Source organism: Azolla caroliniana, unplaced genomic scaffold (genome assembly GCF_043228905.1).
Source record: "Azolla caroliniana isolate FFs.n. ecotype wild unplaced genomic scaffold, voAzoCaro1.0.p SCAF_5, whole genome shotgun sequence".
NCBI lineage: Eukaryota > Viridiplantae > Streptophyta > Polypodiopsida > Salviniales > Salviniaceae > Azolla > Azolla caroliniana.
The window spans coordinates 14722569-14734592 of NW_028230440.1; the positions used below are offsets into that span (position 1 = coordinate 14722569).

Here is a 12024-nt window from a genome sequence, read left to right on the forward strand (position 1 = left end):
GCCAAACGGACACAGACTCAGCAGAAGTCGATGCCAACACGAATGAACCTATGGGTCAACAAACGCTGGAGTCGCAACAACGAGGGAGCTGAAATGGGCATGTTGAGCAGACAAGCCGATCGAGGAGGTCGAGGTGCGCAGAACCAGAAAGATCGCGGCAAACAAGACCGGACCGGACGAGGAGTGCAAGCAAGGCGGAGCAACGCCAGAAGGAGCCGCGTAGAAGAACCGGCTGCCACAGACACTAACACCACGATCCGACCTCAAGTTGAGCTTGAGGGGGGAGTGTTGAGCGGCAAGCTCAACCGGATTCGGATTGGCTGAATAAGTCTGAGCCGGATCGGTGAGCTGGTGAGCGAGACAGATCGGTGAGCCGGTGAGCCGGGTAGCTGGATTACAGTGGTAACCGGAAGCCTAGTAGTAGCCTAGACTACTAGGTAATCATTGTCTCATAGTTAGTGTCAATCGCGAATATGAATTTAGATTGAAACAGAAGAATATAGAAACCTTGGTATTTTAGAAACATATCCAATTTCCAAAGATTTCCCCCCCTATTACATTGGGCTCCCCATCCTTATATAGTGATGAGAGAGTCTTACAATCCATGCTTTTTCTCTAACTATGAACTTCATGCTTTTTCTACCAGTAGACTATATGCTTTCTCTAACGTGCTTTTCCTGAAAGTGATCATGCGTTTTTTATGAACTATAGTGTTCATGCACGCTAGACGTGCATGTGTAGCTTTTTCTTTTATCATGTGTTTTCTTCTAACTAAAGCTTTTTTATCTAGAAAATATACGTGAAATAACGTTTCTATGTGGGATATCTATTTTTTAACATTTATGATGTGTTAGTATAATGGTAAGGCTTTACATTATAAACATGGAGGTATAAGGTTCAAATCTTGCCCTATGCAGGTAATATATATTTTAATATTTCTTTCTTTTTCTTCATATTTATTCAATCAGTTGTTTTATATGTTTTTCACGTAGTGTACGAATTACACTATGACAATGCCGCCAACAGAGCAAAGGTCGATGCAACGAGGATTTTTTATTTCAACTCCTGTTCCGGATGTTGAAGCCATATTCTTGACCCTCCTTGACTCCCTGGTCTGAGACCCCTGTTCTGCTCGAGTAGCACACACACACATGTACACGCAATAGTGTGGCGGTAGAAGATCATGTTGTATCTTTACAACATAAACTTTTGGATGACAAAATCTAACAACTTGTTATATATCTAGAACAATCCCGATACCTTAATTTTCACTATCCTAAATGTTTATGAGCTTGTCATCAATGGAGAATGGATAAGCCACCAAGTGAGGGGGAGTCAGGTACGAGATTAGGTACCAAGTGGTCACCAAGCCTCATAGTGGACCCATGGAAATTAAAACGTTTTATGTTAGGTTGTTCAATGTTCTTTCTATATTGGATTGTTGGGGTTAGGTTCCTTGATGGGGATTTATTGGTTTGGGATCCCATTATTATTGGATGTATTAGAGAACTTAAAGTTTGGCCTAGTCTATAAACATAGGTAAAGATATTCAGCATTCAAAAGCCTTCAATATTTCCACATTTAATATCTCTATCTATATTGCATGCTATTGTAGAAACTTGTGCACTCTCCTAGGACAATTGGATCTCCTCTAGCATATCATCAAAGCACTTGCCATTCACAAGTTGATCTAACTAAAAATCAACCTTTGAGTTCAAGGAATGTATCTTTCTTCCAGCACATGAGGTCATCTAAGGTCTACTCAAGACAACCCTTCCATGAGAAGCAAATATTAACATCTTTATGAAAACAACCTTGCAAAAGATGTGCTCTTGGGTAGCAGCCTTCGAATTTGAATCGAAACCCATAGTAGAATGGTTGATTTTTCAGCCAAAAGAATGTGCAACCATCTAAACATAGCAACAACAGTTTTGAGTTTGTAATTAGCACTTGGAGAAAATGCAATACAATTTTCATAAATCTATCTCAACGGAAGTTTAATCAATCCATCTCATAGATTTGTTTCCATCCATTCAATTTACTTATTTGATGAAAGTTTCATGCCTAATTCCACTTTAGAGAATTGAAGGCTAAACCCTAAATGCTAACCTTGCTATCCCCCAAACAATATCATAGTTAGTTAGGTCAGATGGTCAAACAATATCATGTTCTCATACATTACTTGATCTCTACAATCCACATGCACACTAATGCATTTATGCTTAATCCTAGTGGCAAAGATGACCAACTCCAAAATGCAGTTATATGGGCACGGAAAACATGTCTTTGTTGTTGAATATATTCTACCAGCAAAATGCGAAATGCTTTGAGTGAGTGAAATAAGAAAGTACTTCTCATCATAGAACTTGCTTCTTGCAATTACTTTTTTTTAAATGATTTGAACTCAAATTTGAGCTTTCCTTAAATTCTTCGGATATTTTACAAATGCTCGGTCCCCTTGGATAAATATACTCTTGACTGTACCTGCTAAGATCTCTTTGATGAGGCATCTTGTGCAAACCATCATATTCGGAACCAAGTAAATTTCTTTGACAAAAGAGAATGGCATCAAGCCGTAAACTTAGATATGGCTAAGCTTCCTAATACATTTCAATATCTCCTCTTTTCCCATCAAGGAGCCTGGTGTCAATTCTTGTAATACAATCCTTCCATTTTCACGAAGGTGTGAAACGAGAAAGCAAAATACTTCTTGGCATGGTCCTAGGAGCACCAAGCATGGACAGTGAACGGCCAACAGAAAGACCACTTTGGTTGCTAGAAAGCCTAAGCATGTGTTGATGAGCATCATCTACCATCAACTCCAAAGAATTTTCCTTACCAATGTTCCGATTAGAGGGAATAAGTCTCAACGGACCTTCCAGCAGAGATGGCTCCACATTAACTGATGAAATAATAGGACTTTTGCCCAAGGAGGATCCATTTTGCCCTCCACCCACTGTCAACAAGCCTTGACCACATGCTTGATGACCAGGAACTTTCTTTACAGGGAGAGCTGAAAGCACATTGCCTGAGGGATGAGTAGAGACCTTTAATGTTCGTCTCATGTCAGGTAACAATCGGAATTGACCAGCAGCACGATCCCAGTAGACTGTTCCACTACCATTAGTTGCTGGATTGATCAGTCCACCCTTTTGGAGACCAAGAGAAGTTTCATTATCTCTGGCGACTTTGCATTCCTCATGTACTGGAGTGGTGCAAATCCAAGTTCGATGCTCCATACTCGGAAGTATCGTTGCATGACATACAGGTAATCCATCCGTAGCTGTCTTGAAGCCATCCTTCTCGCCTGGTGATTTCCCTATGGTTTTCTCAATTATTGTCTTGTCTACATGAGAATCTTCCATTGCTTTTGGCTTTTCTGATGACATTGAACCAAGACGATAAGGGATGTTCATGATATTGTTTACATCTTTACTCATTTGATCTACAGATGGGGAAGGAATGAATGATTCCGAGCGTATTCCATCTTGCTCACTTGATTCGAATTGTATCCTCACATGCTCAGTTGATCCCTCACTCGATTCAGATTGTATTATAAAATGCTCACTTGCTTCCTCACTTGCTTCCATGATGCCCATTGATCTATCAGCACTTGCATTACTAATACTTGAATGAAAATCACTCTGACTAGCTTCCAAATCCTGAAACTTCAGAGGAAGTAATACAGATGACTTTTCACGAGCATGCTTTGCTGCTTCGGTGGCATCACTTGGGTTTAACTTTGCGAGTTTCAATGCACTAATCTTGATTGCTGTCTTACTACTTTCTTTCTCAACAATAATTTTGGGCTTCCTGTCTGTTGTAATCAGGACTTCCCCCTATTATAAAACAGTGAATGATCAGTTAGAAGAGTATTTGTTGTCAAAAATCGAAGTCCATGTTTATGTTATGCATTGGCATGCAGGTATACCTGCTGTTTCGATATTTTCTTTTCTGAATTACATCCATTAATTGTCTGTGGTATAGATTGCGCTCGCATAGCAACTACATACTCATAGGTAGTTAAACCCTGGAAAAACTCAAACCCTTTGTTTTTAACATTCCCATCTTCCATTCAACCCCAAACAAGAAATAATTCAGGACTATTATCTGACCAACCTTTTGCATTAATATCAGGTGAAAAAAGAAAAGTTCTCCTAATGGAATAGAGGCTATCAATGGAATAAGTGTGAACACCGCCTGCATGTGCAAATTTGTGACTATATCAGATGTGTATATTTCCGTTAGCAAATATTATGGAATAAGGTAGAATGACCACTTACAACAATTGCAGAAAATGATGGCATTGAGAAATGTCTGTTAAAGTTAATTGCAATGTGGCTTTCGATAGCAGTCTTATTGAGAAAACTTCGCCCCAGCACCACCAGACCAATAACAGAATCCAGAAGCAACTGTAATAGAAAAAGTAAATGGTTCATGGTTGTTACTGGAACCCAGATAGATCGAAAAAAGGAAAATAATTGTCCTTGCAACAAACTTATTCCTATGAAAGAATGGATTGCATGTGTTTCTCAAGTAACTTCCATCTGAAATTGAATCGAAGATATTGATAATATATTCATGTACTTCACGAGATCCCGAGTGCCAAATAAGATTATAAGACCTGCTTGTATGCCATTGAATTGTTTGTTTTCTACAAGAGCTGATATTCGTAAATATTTTGCAAGATTCCAGCCCCTCTTGATAGGAGGAAAGTGACTGTGTTTGATTTCTCAGATGGACCTCTTCTTTACTTCTATTTCCAAAGACAATTATGCTGTATTGGTACACACAAAAGAGGCAGTAAAGTCTAACTGCAGATAGTTAGTTGATTCAGGCAAGACAGGTTGGTAGTGGTTTGTTATGAATACTTAATCCTCCCAATAAAATATGTAGTAAAGTAGAGGACTTGCCATAGCAAGGCACGTTGCCATAAGCCATACAAAGGTAATATAATTTTTCCTTCCAACGCAATTGTTCAGCCACTGCAATAAAGCCAAATACAACAAAATTGCAGGTAAACCTACGGCTAGAAAGATATTGAAAACACCAGAATCACAACGATATGCATAGAAAGCAGGACATGCAAGAGTTATACATACCCAACAATGGTGATCAAATCCCTCAACACATTTGTTGCAACTTCTGCAATGTTTGCTGAATTGCTTTACCTGCATTCACAATTCGTGTTACATGTTACTTGTGTAAACTTTTGAACATGAATCAAGCCTTACAGGCATAATTTGATGGATTGTGAAATGTGAGCAACTGTAATTAAATCACTGATTAAGATCCCATCTCCATTCTTATGGGATATTCAAGTACGAATTTCACCTCTGCGTTACATAATGTGCAAAAGAGGGTGTTTCCTTCTGCAGTTAATTGATTTTCAATGTGATTCCTCTGACATATGTCGTCTTCAACAAGCCACAGTAATGTGCACCATTGGTTTTCCTTCTTTGGGATTTGGTTTACAGTTAACATTGGACTCTCAACATCGTGAACCTTATTTGAAGATACGGCTTGTTTCTCTGGCACATTTGTCTCAACAAAAGCAGAGTTTTTTGTCTTTGAAGCAACTTGTTTTCCTATTCTCTGAGAACCACTAACTAAAATTCCAGGATCTGAAGGATCAATAGCTGCACATCGAATATACAAGACAAACACTACAAAGGCCTGAAATAGAGCTAGGATTAGATTATAGACACTATTTAAAATACTAAAATATTGATTAGGCTCCAAGTAGCTTACCACTGCTGAGTATAGTCCAATTATCACGTTTTTTAATGTTATAGTTCCCACAAATGGCAGAAGGAACATATAGAACATTGACAATGCAAAAAATATAGCAATTGCAACCACCTGTTAAATTTGACAATTAGGGAATATGTTAGGTGATATGGATTTGAAAGTTAAGAGTGCCTAACTGAAGCTAGCTGTGTTTGGGCATATGCTAATCAATTCATAAAATGAGAAACTCTAAAATTAACAAGAGTTATCATGTAATACATAGTAGTTGTGATTCCAGACTTGATGCAACAGCTATAAGCATGAATTTTTTTCCTAATAGAAAAAGTTAGTGAATGTTAGCAGGTTAAAAGGATTACAAGAGACAACATCTTATGTATGAGTAAAATATCTTCTATATTCGACTCAAGTGCCCAATATGCAATCTCGGGATTCATCACATAATCATCCCATTTCTTATGGAACACTTCCTTGCCACTTACGGCTTTGCAACTATTTGTGTCCTTTTCTAGTGCATTACAGATGCCTTAGAGAAAAACATTCATTCTGTGTTTTCGAAACATAAATAGTATTGTCCAGCTATGCACAATTGTGTTGTCATATTCCACAGTTATTATTGAGGAGAGGTATCAACATAAGGAAGTCGCCTGAGAGAGGACAGCATTGTTTGTTATCTTCAAGGTTGAGGTGCTAAGTGTTCCTAAGACTACAATCTTCAGTTTAGAGTAAACTAGAAAAGTTTGTTAGGTGTGCATCTCAGATTGAAAGCCTCATAGTCTCCTCTTGCCAAAATATACTACTGTTTCTATCATGTGCTGTGTATTATTATGTGTAATACCATGTCTCTATTTTTTTCTTGCCATGCTCATATGTTTCTGGTTTAGTGCAACAATACCAGATGCTTAGCAAAGTCCTTACTTTCCATTTGACTAGGCATTCTCAAGTAGTAGAGCAAGGAAAATAAAGCCCAAATTCTCCAACCTGCCATGTTTCTCAGAGTTATTATAATTTTCTACATCAGAACAAAGATGTTGAACTACCTAAATTGTGTATGGCTCAATAATCCAGAAAATGGAGACTCGAGTTTCAGGAAGGAGAGCAATAAGTAAAGACATTTTAAACCTACACCTATGTGAGGATAGTTATATGCCAAATTAATATAAAACAGAATGCTCCCTAGTTTTCTGGCGTGATCCTAGGGTATTATATTGATCTTGCCCCATAGGATAACTGTGGTTGTTCAAAAACTTTGTGAGATTTTGTAACATTTTTGGAATGTGCACATGTGCCACAGTACAACTTCAAAGTGGATTGTAATGTTTCCAATCTACCTTCATGGATTTATTATCTTCCTACCATAGATTTATTGTCAATAATATTATTCCATCTCAACAGAATGCTTTCAGCAGACAATTACCCAACTTAGCACATGAAAACAGTACTTTTACTCTGGGTAAAGAACAACATGAAAATACTGTACAAAAGTATGTATCAAAGAGCTGACTGTTTCTCATATACCAATCAAGATCATTTGTAAAATACGATAGAACAAAACACTGCCAATGTCAGTAGCTATAACTAAATCATTAGCCGATGATGGAGCAGAAACAAACAGTACAGTATCTTCCACATTACATGGAGAAAAAGAAAAATGTCGAAATTTCCTGTTCCGAGACAGCATTTTCTCAGAGCGTGATTGCTCAAAATAAATCACATCATGGACGATTTGCAATATGTTTGCTCAAATAAAACCACATCATGTATGATGTAATGTTAGGCAGTTTTTATTCTTAACCACTATATGTGTGTGGATGTGTATGTGTGTATAGATGCATGCATGTGTGTATGTATTTGAAGAAGTGAAGTTTCTTCTTCAAGATATAGCATTTGCAAACAAAAAAAAGCCTCATGGACGATTTAGATTTAGCCCCTTGGGCGGACTGAGTTCACGTATGTGCCAAAATGTAGAGATGACTCGTGGCTAGGTCTGTTTCAGAGATTTGATAGCTGTATTTATGATAATTGGAGGTATATGATCCACCTTCATAGATCAACCTATTCGAAGATCACATGTGTGCAGCAGGTGTGCACTATGTATGTATGCATGCATGCATGTATGTAACGATGTATGTACGCATGTATGTATGCATGCATGCAAGGATGTATATATAGATGCATGCATGATTTAAGGATGCATGCGTGTATGCATGTATGTATGTGCATGTGTGTGTGCATGGATGGATATCTAGATGCATTCATGCATGTACGTATGTATGTATTTGAAGAAGTGAAGTTTCTTCCTCAAGACATAGCAGCATAACAAAAAACAGCCTCGTGGAGGATTTAGCCCTCGGGCAGTTCTTTTTTAATCTCTCGACTCATAGAAGGTTTCTTTCATTCATTTTATGGCGAAGAGAACATAAATGAGGGTTCGGGTTATTAATTAATTTCTATGGAAAGAAGGGTAAAACAAACTTCACAGACATAAAGGTTAGGGTTATGACTTCCTGTGGAAAGAAGGAAAGGTGAACCAACCTGATAAGCGTGAGCAGGATATTGCCAGCCATGGCGCCGCACCAACATGGCGACGATGAAAGGGATATTAAATTAGGATTCTTCACATTTTCTCAGCCTTAGGCGTTGGTCACGCTTGTGGCGGCGACATCGCAGCAGCAGCCGAGATTCCTTCCTTTCCTTTTCCTGCTCGTGGCGTGGCGTGGCGTGGCGTGGGCACGGATTGGAGAGAGAGAGAAAGAGAGAGAGAGAGAGCGAGAGATATGTATAGGCAGGCATCGTAGTACGTACGTATGTATGTATGTATGTTATGTACATACAAATATACATACATGTAACATACATAGTCATCATCAACATGAACGAACGCCTCTCGGCTCTTTCCCCTTCCCAATCGAATGCCCACCTGATATAGATAGTAGTGCTTCTTTCCAAACATATAATAAAATGAGATAAGATAACCAACCAAAAGATTTGTTTTGAATCAACCACAAAGTGCCAACTACTACAATCCATGCACATTGTTAGACCCATTTCAAAATGATGGATGGTAGTAAATGAACACAAAAGTTTCAAAATGATGGATGAGAAGACAAACAAAACATACATAAAAGCAAGTGCCAACTACTACAATCCATGCACGTTGTTAGACCCATTTCAAAATGATGGATGGTAGTAAATGAACACAAAAGTTTCAACACAAAGTATTTGGTCATATGTAGATCTTTATATCTTTATATTAAGGACTTCCACAATGTATTTTCCTATTGTGATGCATTTACACGAGAAATCGATGAGATTTACAAATATCAATAATTAGTGGAGCCCTTTATACTATAGATAGAAGGTAGCAAGGCCCAACAAAAAGTACATAATTGCCGATTCTATTACAGTTTTCTCTATATTTGTTATTTTCATTCTTAAAGTGATAATAAATTTAGTTCATCCTTAACCAACAGTCACATTTCTTGATGCTTAAAATAATGCTTTCCATGCACACCATACACCATCACGTGAGATGAAAAGGGTGGATATTCATACATGCCAATCAATATGGTGGAAAATAAACTATAATGCTTCATAAAATTCTCTCTTGTGGCAATCCCCTTTGTGAGACACGTAAATTGTTTGCACATGTTTAAACTCTTTATCAAAGTAGATTTTCATATTAACGGAGACATGGGAATTTGCAATGCATTCATCATCAAAGTTTATATTCACCTAGTCCTCAAGTACTCTTTATTTGGGTTGATTCGAGTGAAAACCATGTTAGCAACCTAGACTAATGAACTTCAAAGCAAGGGCTCTCAAGGTCTAATCTTTATCACACCTTCTGGAAAGCTAAAGAAAAACAAGATAGGAGGATACAATTATTTAAGAGGAGGACAATGAGACCAACACCACCTAATTTGGACTTTCCTTCAATAGATAACCATCTACTTCATCACCATATCATCATTGGCATTCAATTTGTCAATTGGATGTTGTCCAATGTTAAACTAAAATCACAAACACACATATCATGATCTTCCATTATGTCGAATACAATCCCTTAGCTTATTTAACCCCCATTCAACCCTTCCAAGTGGTGGGGTTGAAGCACTTGTGCCCCTTCTCTCAGGTGAAAATCCCACAAGAATGTAGTTTTTTACTTGGGTTTCAGCTTTTGCTACTTCTCATTAGGAATGTTCACGTATGCAATAATGCCAAACACCTTCACATGTAATACGACCCTAGATTCTACCCAATTGTTCTCATGAAGAGTTATGTTATGAGCTTCGTCGATGGTGCATCAACTTGTTGGCCTAGGAGTATGTTCCGGAGTAGTATGAACGGGGACGAGTCAGAGCATAATTATTAGTTAAGTAATATTAGAGGAACGGACAAATCTGGATAGTTGTACCGATCCGGATCCGCACCGATTGATAGCCGGTAGCCGGTAAGGCACCGTTTTGTAAACTCTACCGGACGCTTATAAAAGGGTTCGGATTGATGTATAAAGTTAATGGAAGTAATACAAGATTAGTGTGTTGATCTTAATGTTATTGTGTACCTGCCTGCTGTTCTGTGCTTTAATTATTAATCTTACTCGTGTTATAATTAATCAGAGACGTATTGAGTAATTCAGATTAGAATCGGATAAACACCGGATAACATCCATATCCTAACCACCCCTTTGGAGACGTGTTCTGGAATGGACAGCCTGTGTTTGTGGCTAAGTCTAGCACACAACACGGAACCTACCGACAATGGTTGGAGTAGTTAGGCAAGCAGGTTGCCAATGTGGCTGACCGAATGGACGAACAACAGAGACGGGATCCAGAGCAGGCGGAATGGTTGTTGGCAGCAATCGCAGAGTTAGAAAAGGCCCAAAATCAGATTCGAAGGGTTAGAGGAGGAGTTGGCCAGTGTCAGAACCAAGGATAAAAGATAGAGTGATGGAAGAAGGATAGAGAAGAATGGATGTATAAGATAGAGAAAGAAAGAGAATGGATACAAGATATGAAATGAGAGCTAAAGACTGGTGTTGATTCGAATTGATTTGAGAATACATGTATGCGCTTATTTATAGGTTCCTATAGAATAGCTTAGAGATTTCTAGAATGTTCTAGAATGTTCTAGACCTAGAATGCTCTAGGACATTCTAGAATAATCTAGAGTTTTTACAATAATCAATGTAATACAAGAAGTAGCTTTTATTGTTTCATATAACAATAAGCTATCTTAATGGTTGAGGTTTTCAAGTATGAATTACAAGGTTCGAGGTTCAAGTCCGGGTGACGCCATAATGGTCACGTGTTCATGACACTATCCCTCCTTCGAGAACGCCGAGTGGAAGTCGGCGTTAACATTGTTGGGCCAGGCTTGTTTGGATAGTGACGATGGAAGTCGTTGACTAGAGCTTTAGCATTACAAACGTTATCGATGGGTTCCCAAGTGCGATCACTCGGAGGATAACCAAGCCAATCAACTAGATAATAAAGCTTATTGCGCACAATCTTAGAATCGAGAATAGCAGCTACCTCGTATTCGGGGCCGTCCACAAGTTGTACAGAAGGCGGTGGTGGCACGACACGATCAGGAATTAAAGAGGTGTGGCAAGGTTCCAAAAGAGAGCTATGAAAGACAGGGTGAAGCCGCATAGGTGCAGGAAGGTTAAGACGAAATGTTGCATCATTAATCTGCGCCGTGATGACAAAAGGACCTAAGCGTTGATAGTCAAGCTTAGCACACGGTCGGGTAGTCTTGATGTGACGACGAAGCAACCATACACGGTCACCAACCTTAAACAGAGACTTAAGACGATGTCGATCGGCATTGGTCTTATGGTGTGCTTGCGCTTTCTGAAGATGTGACGATAACTCGAACTGGATTTGTTGTAGTCGGTGGAGGTGATGCGCCGCACTAGGGTTTCGTGACACCTCGGGAAGATCCAGTATACACCATCGAGGGTGGTTGCCGGTGTAGGCAAACAAAGGTGTAACTTTGGTAGAAGAGTGGACTGTGTTGTTGTATGCAAACTCAGCAAGATGTAAAATTTTACTCCAATCATCTTGTTGATAACTAATGAAACATCGAAGATATTGCTCGAGCGTTTGATTTGTGCGCTCTGTTTGTCCGTCAGTTTGTGGATGATAAGCCGAAGAGAGTTTGCAAGAGATGTTGAGGCCTGCCCATAGGTGCTTCCAAAAGTGTGAGATAAATTGAGGACCTCGATCGCTAATAATATCATTCGGGAGACCATGATGGCGAAACACTTCA

The 12024-nt window shown here is 38.8% G+C and overlaps 1 protein-coding gene across 2 annotated transcripts; it reads right to left on the reverse strand.

Annotated features, from left to right (window-relative positions):
* Window positions 1–2357: 2357 nt before the first annotated feature.
* On the reverse strand, window positions 2358–8413 carry LOC147864200 (putative protein S-acyltransferase 19). 2 transcript variants are annotated; one of them, XM_087320069.1, is made up of 9 exons: window positions 8284–8413; window positions 5752–5862; window positions 5335–5676; window positions 5103–5171; window positions 4914–4985; window positions 4284–4412; window positions 4120–4200; window positions 3932–4030; window positions 2358–3839 (listed from the first exon to the last, which is right to left on the reverse strand). In XM_087320069.1, exons 1-9 carry the CDS (start codon window positions 8329–8331, stop codon window positions 2676–2678), a joined length of 2115 nt encoding a protein of 704 aa, XP_087176195.1. In that variant the 5' UTR covers window positions 8332–8413; the 3' UTR covers window positions 2358–2675. The 2 variants fall into 2 exon arrangements, with proteins under 2 accessions (XP_087176195.1, XP_087176196.1); XM_087320070.1 differs by lacking the exon at window positions 5335–5676.
* Between the last annotated feature and the right edge of the window lie 3611 nt (window positions 8414–12024).

Bases quoted from the DNA above. Each gene is read 5' to 3' on its own strand.
- LOC147864200 (XM_087320069.1), bottom strand. From the start codon at position 8,331: ATGTTGGTGCGGCGCCATGGCTGGCAATATCCTGCTCACGCTTATCAG. The intron at 5,172-5,334 runs GTGAAATTCGTA...TTGTGAATGCAG, and splicing joins GCACATTATGTAACGCAGAG to GTAAAGCAATTCAGCAAACA. The intron at 4,201-4,283 runs GTAAGTGGTCAT...TTGCACATGCAG, and splicing joins CATCATTTTCTGCAATTGTT to GCGGTGTTCACACTTATTCC.